The sequence below is a fragment of the Clarias gariepinus genome, chromosome 9 (assembly GCF_024256425.1).
Source record: "Clarias gariepinus isolate MV-2021 ecotype Netherlands chromosome 9, CGAR_prim_01v2, whole genome shotgun sequence".
Lineage (NCBI taxonomy): Eukaryota > Metazoa > Chordata > Actinopteri > Siluriformes > Clariidae > Clarias > Clarias gariepinus.
In genome coordinates, this window is record NC_071108.1 from 28,241,735 (window position 1) to 28,260,836 (window position 19,102).

General features: G+C 37.0%; 2 protein-coding genes across 4 annotated transcripts; both read left to right on the forward strand.

The window, feature by feature from the left end:
- Nucleotides 1-74: 74 nt before the first annotated feature.
- rer1 (retention in endoplasmic reticulum sorting receptor 1) lies at nucleotides 75-11,100 on the forward strand. 3 transcript variants are annotated; one of them, XM_053504879.1, is made up of 8 exons: nucleotides 75-162; nucleotides 4,167-4,252; nucleotides 5,665-5,769; nucleotides 6,235-6,334; nucleotides 7,654-7,732; nucleotides 9,467-9,602; nucleotides 9,697-9,833; nucleotides 10,646-11,100. In XM_053504879.1, exons 2-7 carry the CDS (start codon nucleotides 4,172-4,174, stop codon nucleotides 9,784-9,786), a joined length of 591 nt encoding a protein of 196 aa, XP_053360854.1. In that variant the 5' UTR covers nucleotides 75-162; nucleotides 4,167-4,171; the 3' UTR covers nucleotides 9,787-9,833; nucleotides 10,646-11,100. The 3 variants fall into 3 exon arrangements, with proteins under 3 accessions (XP_053360854.1, XP_053360855.1, XP_053360853.1); XM_053504880.1 differs by having other exon boundaries at nucleotides 9,697-9,751; XM_053504878.1 differs by having other exon boundaries at nucleotides 9,697-11,100.
- Nucleotides 11,101-13,521: 2,421 nt separating this feature from the next.
- LOC128530379 (rhamnose-binding lectin-like) lies at nucleotides 13,522-17,905 on the forward strand. The gene is made up of 12 exons (XM_053504293.1): nucleotides 13,522-13,730; nucleotides 15,044-15,117; nucleotides 15,292-15,324; nucleotides 15,456-15,500; nucleotides 15,578-15,707; nucleotides 16,031-16,140; nucleotides 16,301-16,345; nucleotides 16,458-16,593; nucleotides 16,713-16,816; nucleotides 16,918-16,962; nucleotides 17,178-17,313; nucleotides 17,436-17,905. The coding sequence occupies exons 2-12, from the start codon at nucleotides 15,087-15,089 to the stop codon at nucleotides 17,539-17,541; spliced, it is 921 nt and encodes a 306-aa protein (XP_053360268.1). The 5' UTR covers nucleotides 13,522-13,730; nucleotides 15,044-15,086; the 3' UTR covers nucleotides 17,542-17,905.
- The last annotated feature ends 1,197 nt before the right edge of the window (nucleotides 17,906-19,102 follow it).

Here is a 19,102-nt window from a genome sequence, read left to right on the forward strand (position 1 = left end):
GCCGACTGGCTGATCAGAATAGATCCAGAGTGCTCTGTGATCCATTAGTTCAGTCTGAACTGATCTTTGCCTTGCGGAAGTACTGACGTGTTCACACTGGAGTAGCGCGAGCGGCGGTCAGGCAGCCGAGAGTGACACAGCGGCAGCAACCGGTCAGAAAAGGTATTCTGTTTATTCTGATTTAAATCCAAGTTTATGCAAATGGTGAAGGGTGACTCGTTTCTTTTCTCCCCCTACCACTATAATCCAGATTTAAAAAGAGAGTGTACTCCACTGTACTAGGATTTTAACCAGCTCTCATTAGCAGTTTTTTCCCCCCGGAAGTGAGTTGTCCGGTTTTATTGGGGAGGCTGGTTATTGTAGTTCTTTTGTAATCACACCGTGACGTATCCCGTCAAATTATTACATGTAATTCATGTAATAACGTGTAGACATGAAACATTGTGTCTGAGATACCCTGTAGAATCAAATGTGATCCAATAACGAATGATTAGTGGAGTTTGAGATATTAGAGTAATTGTCGATCAAACTACAAATCCCGGTTAGGATTGTGGAAGTGAAAAAAAGACATCGATTAGCAGGCTAGTGCTACCCAACGAAAAAGCGAGCACACAGTAGAATTTTTCATTCATCTCTAGGTGGTTCGTTTAATCATTTTTATTTCCTTAATATGATATTCTTACATCACATGCGGTTATTATGCCATTAAAATGAACAGGACACGAGAGCCTGCTGATGTTTAACAGATAGCTGTAGTGGAGTTATGATAGTCAAGTGTAGCTAACTAGCTAATGCTAACAGTGAGACACATCTAGATCTACGCAGCCGGTTTTCTCTCGAATGTCCTCGGCTTGCCAGATCACCTTTGGGAAAGAAACATATCTATAATGTTACAGCGTCTTTAAAATAAGCTGTCTTATCATCCAGGCGACTCGGCTTCCTCAGTATTCCCATTAACACTCACTGTAAGCGTGTATAACCGAGCTAGCAGTGTGTACAGCGCGTTATTGATTCATGAAGGTCGTGATTTAGACCATCAGATGCTTCTGAATCACTGTGCTATAATGGTGACTCGTTGTACTTTTACTACTAAAGCTTTAAACATCACGATTGCATTGGATTTGTACCTGCATGATGAGCATTTTTTATTTTATCTTTTGCTTTCATTTTCTAGCCAGCACAGTTGTGTCTCATACAGGGATGTGTGAAATGCCAAAAATTGTTCTATCACCATACTTAAACACTTGATCACAATAAATTCTCTGTAATAATGAGTCGAAAAAACAGCAAAACCACTAGATTTATCTAACATCTTAAAAAATACAATGAGTGTTATTACAGTGCATACATGGATCCAGTTCCCTATTGTGTCTGACTGCAATCTCCTTTAAAAATCATGATTAGATTTCATAACTTCATACTCTCTCAGGACTGCCCCGATCATACTACAGCAAACATCTCTACTGGGAACACAACAGCACTGAAAAACCTTTTGGCTGCTGTTCCTCATTCATCGCCTTCTCTGTTCTCTCCTAGAATGTTCTTAATTGTTTTCTACACAACAGCCGCAGAAAAAACACCCCATGCTGATTAGAACTAAACGAAACACTAAACAATGTCCGTTATTTTATTTTTTTTTGCGATTCATTTCCCCCATACAGCCGCTGTCATTTTTAGATTGTAACGACAGCAGGATGAATGTGGACAGTGTACGTCAGGGATGTCAAACTGGATCCAGAAGGCCAGAAGCCACACCTAATTCCACATGTTTCAGTAGTTGCTCTTGCTTTCAGTAGACTCTCAGGTGTGGCTTCTGCTTGGTTGGAATGAAAACATGCACCCACTCACATACCGGCCTGGATACAGTTTACAGGTTACCCCAAGTGTAAGTGACATTAAGGAAAAGTAATTTGTAAAGTTTTTAGGAAATTAAAAAATTGAAATAATAATAAAAAACTGACAGATATGCATACACACCCCAATCAGCCATAACATTATGACCACTGACGAGTATGCTTGGGGGGGACCAAAGGGCCAGAACATTCAGTGCACCACTGCCTGCCACGCACGGGGTCTAGCTGGCAAAAAGCTCAATATCGCCAACCTGGCCTTCAAACTTCTCAGATCCCAATCCATTTGAGCACCCGTGGGATGCACCAGACAAACAAATTGAATCCACAGTTGCCCTACCGCACAATCCATAGGACTCGGATTTGATTCCCACATTCTGGTATCAGGCACCATATCACCCCAGAGGCCCTGAGGGGCCAGGGATGCCCTGGTAACTGGCCGGATGCCCTGGCCGGATGCATGGATGTCTCTTACCCCGGAAATACACAGCACTAGGACGAAGAGTTTTCAACTATGTCAAAAAGGCAAGCTGGTGGAGGCAGTGTGATTCTCTGGGCAATGTTCAGCTGCGAAACCTCCTGTCTTTTATTGATGTGGATGCTACTTTGACACGTACCAACCTAAACCTTGTTGCAAGTACCACCCTTTATGGAAACAATATTCCCTGATGTCAGTGGCCTCTTTTAGCAAAGCAATGCAGCTTGAAACAAGATTGTTAAAAAATGGGTTTGCTGCTCACACAAGTATGATCCATGGAGTCCTCAAGTTGTAACTTACAGGACTTAAAGGATCTGCTGTTACCATCTTGCTGCCGGATACCACAGCACACCATTAGAAGTCTTCGGGAGTTCATGTAGAGATGGGAATCACCAGGGATGCAATATTATTAAGATATCTAACTGCCAATTCTATTTTATTGTGATTCTTTAAGTATCTAGATTTTGTTAGATTTTATTGCAATTCTAAAGAGTCTTGGCAAATAATTACCTCCTAACATACAGGATGCTGTGCTGCCTGCCAATGTGTCAGTAGTTAAGTCACTGTTCTTAGGCTACCTGTAGGATTATGGAGGAATGGCAGCATCTTATCACCTCAAATTCAAACATGCATATATTAAAAATAATTTAAAAAGTAGATTTTGGTATCAGTGTCATACATAAATTGCAGAATTGATGCGTACCTGATTATACTTATTTTTTTCCCTTTTTTTCTTCCCCATCTTTAATGCCTTTACATTGCAGATTGTAACACAATGTAAAGGGACAAGGGGAACCTCCACAATATTAGGCAGATGGTTATGGCTGATTGATTTAAATGGCTATATTTTCCCCAATGTGATCTCTGCCAGAATGGTTTTATCTGATAGCCTCAGATAAAACCATAGTTTATCAAGGACTGAATGTGTAAGCACTTATTTTATACTAGTACATCTCTGAACAAAGGAAAAAACTGACACAATAGAAAGGATGAGCACTACTGACTAAAAAAAAGCATGCATGATTAAAAAAAACAGTTGTGTGGTACCTAAGATTTATTTTTAGCAGAGTATTATGAATAAATTAGTCTTGGATTGTGTTTATTCATGCACACCTCCTGATCTTTTGTTATGGTTTTCTCCTTTCTCCATGAGTCTCCTAAGTATTAATTTACAGATCGTGTACTAATGTATTAAGTAAAGAATTGAACACATGGTGGAGTAATGTAACAGGAGAGTGATGGTAATGCTGGGATGTTACTGAACACAACACCAAGTCCCTGTTGCCATCTTGAAGTTGGTTATGTTCCACTCACAGCACATCCCCAAGTGTATTCATTTTATACCACAGAAATTTTTCTAGTCACGTTTTATTTATTAAGCAAGTATGCGTTATACAGTTTATCTGCTCATGGTTATCTGTAAAGTTGCATGTACATCTGACAGTTAGAAAACACACAGCTCTTTAAAGAGACTGCTTCTAAAAGTGTTGAACAAAACATTTCAAAAAACAGAAAATGTCACCACGTCATTAATATGTTTGTTTGTCCTATTATGTGGAGTGTTGGAAATCTCTGCAAATTCCCTGTGGTAGCTGTCAAATCAGCTGTTTTAGTAAATGAATGAGCTGCTGAATGCCACCCAGCCCTGCTATCACTAGCAACAGCTCCACTGTGAAGATGCCCCACTTTTCTGTCAGGCTTGATGGTGTTGTTTTGTAATTTGCATGCCGTCTATTTTTGTCTTACGGAAACTCACTTTTTAGCTTTAAGTTAGTGACGTTGGCATGTGCTGCAGCTGCCAGACATTCATCCAGATGTTTGATCTGCTTTGTGTTTAGACAGAATGTCAGAAGGAGACAGTTCTGCTGAAACCATTCATGGGAAGCCATCCGCCATATCCAGCTTCTTCACACGTCTTGGACAGGTGAGGTTGCTGTGCTGTACCCAAACTTTAATGTTAACTCCTACACCATTACTCACTGTTCTTATGTATTGATTTAGGGGCGTTTATGTCAAACTAGGACTTTTGTTTATGTAATATAACAGTACACAGTTATGAGAAAAAAAACTCTTTATTTCTTTATATAATCTCCTGCATTTAGCGAAGAGTTTCAATAATGCATGCATAGAATTAAAAGTAGAAAGTTATAACGTTTTCTCAGTACCTATAATCAGACTGGCTGCCTATCACATCATCGTCGCTGCTGAGATGCTAACCTCCCACGAACTCATTTAATGGCCCTTAGCTGGGAGTTATTGTTAGATCTAATGCTGGGTGTTATGACCTCAAATCAAGATCATAGTTATTTGAAAACTTTACCTCATATATGATTAATGAATGGTTGTTTTGTTTTGGGTTTTTCTTTGTTTGTTTTTTATTCCCCATTATGGTTTCCTGACAAGGTTTGCACTGTAAATACGCTATATTTATATTAGAGCTGTCCCCCCCAATGAAAGAGTTCTCCATGTTGCTTCCCCGTCACAGAATGGACAGGGGACAGTCAGGAAGGGTTATGTTTTTAAGGGCAGTACATGAACACGCACAATAGGGAAAGTATTAATAGAATTTAAAAGACAAAGGTTTTATTGACAGAATTTAAGAATTTAAAAGACAGACGTTTTCAGAAAAATAATTTACATAGGCCGAATTACATCGATTAGAAGTTCTAAATGTTCTAAAAAACCCTAGGTTTCGATTTACTTATAAATTAATTGCCCATGTTTTGGGATGTTAAGTGAGTTCCTGGGAGCAGACAGTCATAAAGCAGACAATCCAATCATGGCTCTGGCATACTAAGAAAACTTTCTACCTTGATGGTTCCAAGCACTAGTGAAACATTGGGATAAACGCTTTACTGTAGTAGGGGATTCTATAAAAAAAAAAAAGTTTTGAGTTTTTTTGAGTAGTCTGAAAATTCTACCCAATCAAAAGTCCCAGTTTGACTTGAACACTCCCTTTGTATTATTTGATTTATAGTAGTACCCTTGTATGGCTGATAGATGGCGCTGTGAGACTAGGCATGCTTTATTCATTGTTACACAGAACCTCATATATATATATATATATATATATATATATATATGAGGTTCTGTGTAACAATGAATAAAGCATGCCTAGTCTCACAGCGCCATCTATCAGCCATACAAGGGTACTTTTTTATATTCTGCCTTACATAGTCTCAAATAATCTGTGGTCTGCGTAATGTAATTTAAATAGACTTTCATATTTAATGTCCACCTTTGAAAGCGTTGTTCATGGACCAAAAAGTTTGTCCAGCTTTGCTCTATGTATTAGTGCATTCATTAACAAAAACACATACACTCTGTCTGTTGTAGATCTACCAGTCATGGTTGGACAAGTCCACGCCGTTCTCTGCGGTACGATGGGCAGTCACGCTCATCCTTACAGCGATATACATGATCAGAGTGTACATACTACAGGTACGCCATATCTCGCAGTTTATTTGTTTAATTTCCTGTTTTTACATGTCGTCTGGGTGTGCATCCCCTCTTTATATAGGTTGTGATTGCTTTCACAGATAGAAAAGACATGATAATGTGATGTGTTGGTTAAAAAAAAAAGTACTAAGGTATCCCAAGGCTTTTTATTTAATTAAATTTTTTAAACAAAAAGGGGAAAAAAAGACATGGAATATTTTGCAATGGTCAATGTCATGGACAGTTGTTCACATACTTATGATTGTGATTATTAGCGCAGTAGTGATCCGGACATCCAACATCATTCATTTAACTGTTGAATAGTTTTTTTTTAAGGTCACCAGTAACGCAGTTCATTATTCAATTTGTTAAGTAAGCAAGCTAATGAGTTTATATAGGCGGATAAATAAGAAGTTTATAGATTAAACAAAGTTTACAGTTTGTGCATGATTCTTTCTTGTTTTTCAGGGGTGGTACATAGTCACATACGCTCTTGGAATCTACCATCTCAATTTGTTTATTGCTTTTCTGTCGCCAAAAGTGGACCCATCATTGCTTGACGACCCAGGTTAGTCAAATCAAGGTTTCTGCTCACTGTTTGTTTTAAGTCAAATCAGTTTGTATCATCATGTTCATATAGAGTGGGTGTGAACTATTCTGCTTTAAGGGCAGTATAGTGTCTGAGAACTAAAAACATGCAATTGTTAATTAGTTTTCTTATAATGAAAACGTAATTACTGACTGATTGACACATTGTGTATGAGAACAACCAGGTCAACAATACTATATCTACAGTTTCACCACACACTGTCACATGAATGCTAGTGAGGCACGATGGCGTAGTGGATACCACAAGTGGCCTTGCACCTCCAGGGTCCGGGGTTGGATTTCCGCCTTAGGTCTGTGTGTGTGGAGTGCTTGGTGGGTTTCCTCAAAAGACATGCAGATTAGGTTAACTGGTGTTTTCAAATTGACCATAGTGTGTGAATGAGTGTGTCCAGGGTGTATCCCACCTTTTGGGTCAGGCTCCATTCCTTTCGCGACCATGTACAGGATGAGCAGTATAGAGAATGTGAGTCGAGAACGCACTGCATTTTCTATTCACAGACTGCACATACACGATCATGCACAGTGGGTATGGGTTTACTGAGTATAAAATTAAGACATGGATAGCATTTTCTGCCCTTATAATTTGCATTATTAAAATCTTGAGTCTAAAGTCTTGAAATAGTTCTTCTGTGAAATCAGGAAACAGTCTAACTCACTAATTAATGCAGCACCAGTTAAGAAATCGAGGTCATCTTAATTAGATGGCATGTATAGCTTGAGTGGCCCTTATCACAGGCCTAAGAAAGAGACAACATGATAAAACAGTATTTTCTTAGAGCAGCAACATGCATAAACAGCTTGTGTATCATTTAATGCATGTATTTCCGTCCATGTTAAAAGGGTTACTGGTCCCCTGAACTGTTAAAAGCACTGTTAAAAACATTTCACACCTTTTGACTAATCAGCGGTCACATCCCCGAACAAACAAATAAAAACACTTTATTTATTTGAGAAACCTGTGGGACTTGCTGACATTATAGCAATCATTCCTGTATCAGTCTTCCTTCCTCTCTTTTCAAAAGGCCTTTCGTCTTTTGCAGTTTTCTGTGATGGTGAGAACCCACAAAGTACTCTTTTGATAATATTATAGCTTTATCTCTGACCCTTACTATCACTGAAGACTCCTTACAAAATTTTACATTTACAATTAGCTCAGTTTACTCACTTGTTGGTATTTATTTAACCTACTTCCTTTCAGGGGTAAAACACTTTGCTCTTTGCTTTATATTTATATATTATTTAAATTGTATTTTCCCCTGTTTACATTTTTTATATAAGATGACGGTCCATCACTTCCCACGAAGCAGAACGAGGAGTTCCGGCCATTCATCAGACGGCTGCCGGAATTTAAATTCTGGTCAGTTAATTTTTGATTTTTTTAATGCACTTGATTTCACTGAATAATGTGATTTCATTAAATAATATTCAGGAAGCTGCCAGTGTCCAGATTGCTTAATTTTGTTTTCTTAAGACTGATTTATTCCGTATGTATATGTGTACTCCTGCAGTCGATGCTGCAGTAAATTATGTAGGCAGCATATTACCATGAAGATTACAAATTCAAACCCCAGCACCACCAAGCTGCCACTTTTGGGCACTTAAGCAATGTCCTTAACTCTCAACCCTCACCTGCTTAGATGTATATAGAACTATAGAGCAAACACTCATCAGGTGTCCAAATACTTTTGGGCATACAATGTAGGTCATTGCTGAGTCCTGAGTAATTTTATGTGTCAAACAAATAACATTTTCACTATAGTATTTTAAGTTTAAAGCAAAAGTGAAAGATCTGATTAATTGGCAATGAAAAACAAGTAAGTACAAGACAAAATGACTAACAGTGAAATCTTTATAGCAGATCAGAAACCTCTGTCCTAAAGTCTCTGCCAAAATCATACAGCAGTTATAGAAAATTTATCAACAAACCAACGTAATTAATAGAAAAAGCGAAGTGAAGGAAGAATCAGTAAATCTTGACTTGTTTTTTACATCATTTTTTAAAAATTAGTATTAGGAAAAACAAGGAAGTAAAAATGATCAATCTGATTGCTACATTTGTCTGAAATGATACAGAATACAGCTAAGAAGTTGAGGTTTAAAGTCTTGCTTAAGGTCTAAGCAAGATTTTGCCAAATCACTCTGGTGTCATTGCACCATGGATCACCACAGAACGATGTGACAAAAACCTTTCATGTATCACGAATTAGAGAAGCCAGTACAATGAGGTGTATGGTAAGGCATTTTTACAGGATGGATTGAATGCCTTTTGTGCATGCTTGAAGATCCTATAAAAAAGGATGGGGAGGGGTTTTCTAGTCCAGAGGAACATTCAAACAATTCTTCGATTGACAAATTTTCTAATTTTCTTTTTTAAATTTTCTTTTCATGTTTGTGAAGCTGCTTTGAGACAATGACTATTATTAAAAGCGCGATATAAATAAAATTGAATTGAAATGGAAAGCCAAAAGTGCAAAAAGGCGGACATGGTTTTGCTGGCGATTTCAAAAACTTATGTTCTTAAACTGGATATGAACATGTTTATTTGTAAATTTGCTGTACGCGGGGCATTTAAGTCGATCCAGGACTTTGGACTGTGCAGAATAACACTTATCCGAGTGTTCCACTAGGGACTGTAGACGGCTCCACCTTGGAAATGCTTGCACCATTCAATTGTTTTACTATGGCCAAGAGTCTCATCATCATACTGTGCTGTCCCAGTTTGACTCGAACACTCAAGAAATTCGGTATTCTTTAATATCCCATTAACGCAAAAAAAGATATGTATGCGTAGCGTATGCGTGTTAAATGACCACAGTCATTTTTGTCTGTGAGCCAAGAGATCTAAACTGACCATGTTGTCTGGGGACAGGAGCACAAAAACAACTGACAATCTCAGGGATGATATGCACATCACAAATCTACACTGGGCTGGCTTCACATGTCTCTAAGAAAGTGAGTTTTAGCCTTCACATTCCTCTGTTTGTAATAGGGAGCTAGCTCTTCATTGGGAATTTGCAGTCAACCGAACTTTGGATGAAATGCAGGAAGGAAAATAATTCCCAAATAATGTTTTTCTTGTTTGTTGATTCAGGCATTCTGCTACAAAAGGCATCGTCATCGCTATGATTTGCACGTTCTTTGAAGCCTTCAACGTACCAGTGTTCTGGCCTATCCTCGTGATGTACTTCATAATGCTCTTCTGCATCACCATGAAGCGTCAGATCAAGGTTGGTCACATTCCAAAACATGTACAACATTACATATTACTGATAACTAATTGCTCATCTTTTTTTCCTCTCTTTTCCATTTGTCTGTCCACAGCATATGATTAAGTATAGGTACCTCCCCTTCACACATGGGAAGAGGACATACAGAGGCAAGGAAGACACAGGGAAAACCTTTGCTAGTTAAAATCCCTCCCTTTCCTCCACTCACATTAAAGTTATTGATGAAGAATGGTGCGTACAGGGGTTGAAGTTTTGTAAGGGTTCCTGTTTTTGTTTTTGACGTTTTTGTCGGGATGCAAAAAAAAAAAAAAAAAAAAATTGCAAAAAAGGTAGGCTTACTGGAAAAGAGTTTTGATCCATGATGACAGTGTTGGGTGTTTTGTTTAATAAATATTGCTGCCTTCGAGGAGTGAAAAATGCATGGAGTTTGGGTCTCAGCATGACTCACGCAAAGTTTACGGATTAGTATGGTGTCTAACTTGGTCTGATAGTGAGTTGGAAAGCTGGGTCTATGATGATGCTAATGACAAGCTCTAGAACTTGGAGCTTTTTCATCATCGTTCCCCCTCCACTTTTATCAAGTCATACTTTAAAGTGTGGAATGTGGTTTCATTCCTTATTCTGTGATCGTTTGGTGGAAATTTAAGATAATAAGAGCCAGATTTTCATCAGCATCCAGAAAGCTCTCACGAAACACCCGGTCATTCCCAGACATCTGCACTGAAGTACTTTTTCTAAGCAACTAAAAAGATTCAGTATTTAGATGCAAAACAGCAAGGTGTTTTGACACTAGTGCCCATCATGGATTCACCACGTGATTTTTGCCTTTATTTTCTTGAATGTGCATTCTCTATTTTTTTTTGTGTACATATACTTTGTGCCTAGTAACATCCCTTCTAGCAGCTTTTAATTTATTCTCACGTAGTAAAATCCCCCTGATCATTAAGCTGAACTGTAATTTGATGCTTAATAGAACTAGCTGTACATTGTAAGTTACATCATGCAAAACAAAACTCTTTTTCTTTCTCTCTCTTCTTTTTCAGAGGAAACATAAGAGTCTTGAGGGCTTTAAAAAATGTAAGAAATCGATGGAGAGAGTTGACATTTTTCTTTTAATTTCATTATTCTGGACCCTAACTGCTAATACATATATATAGAAAGAGTTTTTTTTCAGCACTGTAGGTGAGGATCAAAAAAAATTTCCTATTAATGTGCATAATGTTTTACGGGGGTTTATATATAAAAATATATATATGTATATTTTAAAGGGTAAACTGAAATTATTTTGGATGTTCTTTTTCTTTAGACATGTGATTCCAGGTGTTAATTTTGACATTAAATGAAAATATACATGAATTGGATACTAGATCTATAAATATCTCATTAAAGGCATTGCATGTCTTTGGTTTACTTGTGTTACTGTTTAAAATAAAATGATTTTAATAACTACACTGTAAATTTTTCACTCCAAATGCTATTAAAAGGCTGTGTCCCTTCACATATAGAGTTAAGTAACTTTTTCTTTGTGTTGTAGGAATGCATATAATGTATAATGTGTATATACACTGCCTGGCCAAAAAAAAAAAGTTGCACCCAAGATTTAATTCACCCACCTTTACTTTTGAATACAGCACACAGAGTGGTGCCCGGTTTATGTGTGAAAATGATTCCCCATGCTCCCAGAAACACCAGGGAAGAAAAGCCTGATCATTTAGTATATTCAGGGCATCAACTGACTTCATTTTCTTTGCCACATAACTTTGCTAAACCTAGACCTGACCAACTGAAGCAACCTCAGATCATAAGACTGCTTCCAGAGGCTTGTACAGTGGCCACTATGCATGATAAGTGCATCGCTTCAAGCATTTTCCTTCTTAGTCTGACATGCCCATTGATCTGGAATAGGGTCAATATGAACATTATGCCACATGACCTTAGGCCATGCCTAAATCACCCACTGTTTTAAGCCTTCCAGTCGCCTCTGCAGCACTCAGTTTACAACGTTTGATGAAGTAAGAAAGGGTTATTGCTGCTTAGCCAGGCCGATCCTTTTGAAATCGTGTGCTGCAAGCTCACATACAAAAGTTCAGCTAAGGTATGGATCCATGGGCAGTTTCCTGTGGATGAAAATACCTGTATCTAGCTTTTAAAGGACTTTACCTGTGAATTTTTGGAGTCAAATTTCCTGGTAATTTTACTTAAAAATAGTTTTTTTTTTTATTATTATTATTATTAATAATACTAATAAAAAACAACAACCTAGATATACTATTTTGCAAAAGTCTTGAGCCATCCCACTTTTCTTTATATGAAATAAAAAGATGTGTATTAAATTAAAGAAATGGTCATTTTTTTTTACTGTGACAGGATGGTGCAGTCTTGGATTACATTGAAACGGTGTCATGTATGGTGTCTGGTGGAAAACCAGTGCCATATCAAATATATGGATCATAAACTGCATGACCTGCTGTGGTTTTGCAAATAAACAAATTTCATAAACAAATTTTCCTTAAATTTGTTATATGTCTTTTTAAAGAATTGCTGATGATCCCAATGTCTTCTGGCCAATGTCTTCTGTCTGACATGGCCAGAGGTGTCAAGTAACGATGTTCAAATACTTCGTTACCTTACTTAAGTAGAAAGCTATATTTTACTGGAGTAATTATTTTTCAGCTGACGTTTTACTTCTACTCTTTACATTTTCACGCAATTCTCTGTACTTTCTACTCCCTACATTTTAAAAATAGCCAAAATAGCAAAAAAACTAACAAAAAAACCCATACGGATAAATTGCGCCATCCGGATGGAGCGAATTTGATTGTGGTTGGATGAGAAGTATAAACATACCATTCCGACACCCTATTGGTTGGTATGCGATCCATCGCACCTGCACATGACGTCACGTCACACACTCCAGCAAGGTCGTTTGAATAAAATAGCATTTTCGGTTGATAAGGTTGTGATAAGTAGAAGAAGATGTCCGTGATAGAGACTCAAGATTCGAGCGAAATGTCACAACCAAGCACCAGCAAGGAAGGCAACAGCACCAGGAAGGTAACAGGAATGATATATATAAAAAAAATTTTTGATTAATCACTTGGATTAATCATTCATTCTGACGGCACTAATGGTTATTGTAGACAACCATACAGGGGTAATTGTTACTAAGCCTGCCCTGGGTACACTAATTTTCTTGTATGTTGCCCTCACAGATTCCTGCAGCTAAGCTTGGATGTACATTTACATTCCAATAAAGCTTACCGATGACATGCTTCTGAAGTTTGACTTTTTGTACCATTAAAATACTTATAGGCAACTAGCCTTCATATCTTCTTCTCCATAAAACATGTTAATGCTCAGTAGTACACATATAAGGTTTTTTAATGTATTTGCGTTTAACTGAAATGCATTCTTTACATTCTTCTTTATTCTCTATACAGTATCCCAAATCACTATAGCCGTTAAAAAATATGACAAAAAAACAACAAATTTTTCTTTTATTTTTTTAATGAGGTGTTAGTGCAGTATATAGGCCCGTGGCACAGCCTAAGCTTTTATCCTTAATGCTTTTTCCCCCTCACGGTACTTTTACTTTTATACTTTAAGTAGTTCTGAAACCAGTACTTTTACACTTTTACTTGAGTAAAAAGCTTGAGTTGATACTTCAACTTCGAAAGAAGTTGTTTTTTAAAACCCTAGTATCTATACTTCTACTCGAATAATGAATGTGACTACCTTTGACACCACTGGACATGGCTATATTTGGGCATAGCTGTAGAGTTATTCATTTATATAAGTTATCTAGTGACGACTGTTCTGGTAAGTCCATTTTTTCACCATGCAGTTTGTTTGCACCGGTAGCCCATGAGTCTGTGCTCTGTGTACATTCACTGATAAGTCATGGTTATCTGCAAATCAATAAAGGGTACAACCACACACTCAATAACTGGGGTTCTGAGCAGTGCATGGTGTTACATCATATCTAGAAGTAGCTTTATATAACAAGACATTTGCTAAACCAAACACATAGATACGAAACTGCAAAAACTTTAAAAGACTTATAGAGAAGCTCCAAATAGCTGTTGTTCCAGGGACCGAAAGCACATTAAATCGAACCATTCAAAGTTGGTGAGTAAACATGACTAGAAACTTTCTTTGCATGAAAAAGAACTAAATTATATAAGATTAAGGTCTAAAAAGTAAGTATCTATAACTATCTCAGCCCTAAATTATTTGAGCTTTATAATGAGACATTCCTGAGATTTTTTTAAACAAGCCTAAAAATGGAAGGCAAAAACTTATAGAGGATAGACTTATAGAGTTTGATTCCCAGCCAATGTCCAAATCCCAACCACTGGAGGCAGTGCCGTTCCCAAGCCCGGATAAAATGCCAGAGTTTAGTCAGGATGGCATTTGGCGTCAAACCTGTGCCAACCTGTGCGAAAGACTAACAACAACAACAGAATTAGCTTACAGTGGATTGTTTGTTACATGTACAATACCCCCTTTTTCAATTCTAGAGTTTTACATTCATTACAAGTAACTAGCAGCTACGTGTTATTTATGAAATACACAAGATTACTTACGTTAATTAAGTTAATTGGCACCAGGTCTGTAACATGATTAGCTATAAAAGGAATGTCTTAGAGAGGCAGAGTCTCTCCAATCCGTAAGAGAGTGCATAAAAAGATTGTGGAATACTTTAAAAACAACGTTCCCCAACGTTCCCCAGACTTTTTAAATCTCATCATCTATAGTGTATAACATCATCAAAAGATTCAGAGAAACTGGAGAAATCTCCGTGTGTAAGGGACAAGGCTGAAGACCTTTGTTGGATGCCAACAAAGATGGGTCTTCATGCTTTTAGACAACACTGCATTACTCAGCATTATTGTGTCATTGACATTACTAAATGGGCCCAGGAATACTTCCAGAAACCACTGTTGGTAAACAGCCATCATGTCCTTTGGGACAAGGCTAAATTAAAATGGCCTGTTTCATCAAAGAGGGAAAGTGTTTATGGTCCGACGGGTCCAAATTTGACATTCTTGCTGTAATTCATGGACCCCATGTCCTACGGGCTAAAGAGGAGGGAGACCTTCCAGCGTGTTATCAGCATGCAGTTCAAAAGCAATGTAGGATGATGTTCCTTTTACAGACTGTAGTTTTTAGGATATATCAAAAGTGATCCAAGGAAGGAAAACCGATGAACTGATGACAGGGTCATGGGGAGTGAAGGCTGCCCCGTGTAGTCCGAGAAGAACTACTGTAGATGAAAGGTTATGTTGGTTCCAGTGAAACAGTAGATCACATAGAACACATAAATCACTACTGTTTTGGTAGCAAAAAGGGCGACGTAGTCTGTTGTAACTTTTGTACATCAACAAGTGTCCTGGTGTATGTAAAATATTAATGTTTATGTATAAATTTTACCATTTCAGTGTTTGAAGTTTTAGCCTCATCCCCAATACGTTCACAATTACAATGGTTTTTCTGAAACTCATTCTACTCACCTGTAAGTTTCTTCACTGATTAAAAAAAAGTAAAAAATTGTTAGTAACTCTTTACTTATGACTTTGGTATAAATAGTTAAATTATATTATCTCCTGCATTGAAATTATAGAAATAATAAACAATTAGCAGAATCTGTGTTCCTTTAATAGTTATGTATCTGTGATTTTATTCACAGATATTGCAGCTTGGTGCGTGTTTGTTTCTGGAGGTAACATTTAAACATTCTATTTTTTTATATTAATTTTTTTTAACAGCCTTAAATGTAATGATGGAAAGCCTAAGGAAAGGATTTAGTGTGACTTGATAAAAAAAATCTGTGCACGTAATCTGTTTCTCCAGAGAATGTGATTACCTGTGAAGGTGATGTCCATCGCCTTGCTTGTGGTAGGTGTAAATAATAATAATAATAATAATAACAATAATAATAATAATGTTGAGATAAATAATATAAATGTTTTCAGACACTGGACTGATATCGGTGAAGTCTTCTTTTTATGGCCGGACTGACAACCATACCTGTGGTATTAACTGGTCCACATATGAGGCAGTCAATACCAGCTGTTCTTTAAGGGTTCACACTATTGCTGACAGGTACTATTTTTTTTATTACAATAAACATAATATATGTACTACAATCGGCAGACATTTGGTAGAAAATGCAATGATTTAATAAGATACAGGGCATGCTGTGTGTTGCATTATCTGTTTAAAGTTTATATTTATAGTTATACTTTTGTACGATTAAATATGGGAACAGGTTTGGACATTGGTTGTGCTGGATAAGACATCAGTCCTAAAGACTTTGCTATAGCAAAAGACCAACTTCTTTTTATAAGGACAAAATGGATCTCTGAAATGTGAAATTGATAGAAATATCAAATAAAATAAAACACTGTGTTAATTATCCCAAACAGATGCAATGGACTTAAAGAGTGTGAGATAAAGACAGATTTTCTTGCCAACGATGACCCCTGTTATGGAACTTACAAGTACTTCAACACCACTTATGTGTGCACGAATGGCCGTGAGTAAAATATAGAATAGAGGAGGGTTAAAGTTTAAATATTGGAGATTTTTCTCATTAAAACTTTTTCTCAGTAAAGAACCATACTGCACTTAAAAATTTTAGTTTGTTCATATAGCTATGTATAACTATAACTAATGCATGAACTTCCTTTTTCTAGGAGTTGATGTGATCTGTGAGCGAGGCTATAGCACACTGGACTGTGGTACTTCACTGAGTCTTTTTTTATGTATTTATTTATTTAAAAAATGTATATATACTTTTGATGTTGCGACTGAGCTACAGCAGTTGTACCTGTGACCTGTGACTGTGTGCAGGAGATGGTACCATTCACATCATAAATGCAAACTTTGGCCGTGCCGATTCAGCAACTTGTTCCAATGGACTCTCTAACAGTGTGCTCCAGAACACCAACTGCTATGCTCCAAACACACTCACCACTGTGGCTGAACTGTAACTATATATATATATTTGTTGGTTATAATGATTGTTTGACCCATTAGATCCATTTTACTTAGTAGATGCATTTGATGTTCATTGGTCATATTATCTTACTTTGATTTTCACAACAGGTGTGATGGACAGAGTAGATGCACTGTAGAAGCTTCTTCCACCATCTTTTCTAATCCTTGCACTGAGACTGTTAAATACCTCACTGTATCTTACATGTGCACTAGTGAGTAAGCGGCTTTCTCCAGTAATCCTTTTCTTTTTTTTCTAGAAATTTTTTATATATATATTTTTAAATATGCATACAAAACAAAACATTTTCTACAGGATTAACAGTGACCTGTGAACATGACACTGCTGTGCTGACATGTGGTTTGTGCTCTTTGGCCCCTTATTATATAATATATCTATCTATTATATAGCATACTAAATAATAAAGACTAAACTATGCAGTATGTAAAGTAAACTACTTGGTAAAAAAGGAAAATAATATCTAATTAGCACCAAGATTGTTTTTTTCCTTGCATTTCTTTGTAGCTACTTTTATTCAACAGTCTGTTTTCCTTTGTGCTCAATTCTGATCTTAGGTGCTCAGCATTTAAAGATCATCAGCGCTAATTATGGCCGAACTGATTCCGCCACATGTTCTTCACAACGACCTGCCAATCAAATATCTTATACAAATTGCTACATGCCTGAAACACTTAATATAGTTGCAGCTAGGTAACAGAATTATTACCCGAAGTGTGATCTTTTTAATTACTATACATGTCTGTTCCATTAACGTACTCATAAACATTACTGATGTATAGTGATGGTTCTAATTAAAACCTGTTGTTTTGCAGATGTGAAGGAAAGAGCAGCTGTGCAGTGCCTGCATCAAATGGACTCTTTTCTGATCCCTGCGTTGGCACCTTTAAATACCTGACAGTTATGTACGCCTGTGTTTAACTGTTTTTTTTCTCTGTCATATGTCTAATGAACAATATATCTTACTGAGCTACACACAGCATCATTTATACACTGATTTACTGTATTTGTTTCCCTTTTTTTTGGTGGTGGTGGTGGTGTGGTGTAGTTGTTAACACTGTGACCTCACACTTACAGGGGTTGAGGGTTTGAGTCTGTGTTCTTGCTGTACTTGGTGGGTTTTCTCCAGGTTCTCCTGTTTCCTGCCACAGTCCAAGTACATACAGATTTGGCTTAGTGGCATTTACAAATTACAGTGTGTGAGTGTGTGAATGTATACAAGATGCCCTGTGATGGACTATCATCCAGTCCAGGGTGTTCCAACCTCAATAAAGAATAAAGAATATGTGAGTGACAGTGATTTTTCTTTTTGTTTGTATATTTGTAATTATGAAAAATGGTTGATTCCATTAGCAAACTGTGCCTTTCAGACTTAGGCCTTTAGTGAACTCCAAAAAACAGTGAGCTTCCTTAAAAAAAAAAAAAAGAATTCTGTAATATCCAGTGTGACGGAGCCTATCCCAGGAGCCTTGAGTCACGAGGCGGGGTACACCATGGACAGAATCCGTTGCAGGGCACACGCCACCCTTCACATCCCCCCCAAAACACACAATCTACAGGAAATTGGGTAATGCCTATTAGCCTAATCGGCATGTCTTTGGACTGCGGGAGAAAACTGAAGGAAATCCACAAAGCACAAGAGGAACACGCAATCTCACATGCTGAATGTTCAAACAAGACAAGCTGGAGGTGGAATGGATAAGAAAGATTAACTGTAAGCCTTTGGAGTCTCAACTCAACTCTATGGAAAATGTATGTGCCTTGCTTAAATGTTTGGTTTGTGGCAGGATATGAACCAATTTAAATAAACCAACCATCAAGTCCAACTCTGCTAACAACAGTGTTTAAACACCCCACCAGAATTCTGCCAGAAGATTGTTGTGGCTACTAAAAATGTCTGCAAAATGTGAAACTTACTAAAGAATAATTAAAACCTTTAAAACCAAATTCTTGTTTTTTTCAGTGAAAGTATTTTATACAGTTATTTTGCCCCAGAACTTATATATATCAGTTCAAAATGCTCATAATGAATGGATACAAATTGGCCTACCATCCGAGTGCTCCAGTGTTCTTCAAATCACATCAGCAAGCATCAGTTGTGACTTTTGTATTGGTTTCAGCACTTTGACCTTACATTATACAAATGACTAATAGGAAATCTATACATATACAGTACAGTATGCACATCAGTGGTAATCACTGATGGTACTAATTTTGGTGTTGGAGTATTTGTTTTAACATGTGTGTCATAGAGATTATTGCAGTTTAGATAACAAAATATAAGGTTTTCTTTGCAAAAATTTTATATGTCTTTATTGAACACTAAAATAACAAATCCTGACTCCAGGTAAACAGTTCCATACAGTATCAGACCTAAAAATGTAATGAAATGGAAAAACTGTTCTTGAAAAAAAAAAATATCCAAATAAATTGTTCTTCTTGATATATGTGCCACAACTACTGTATGTGCAAAAACTATGTG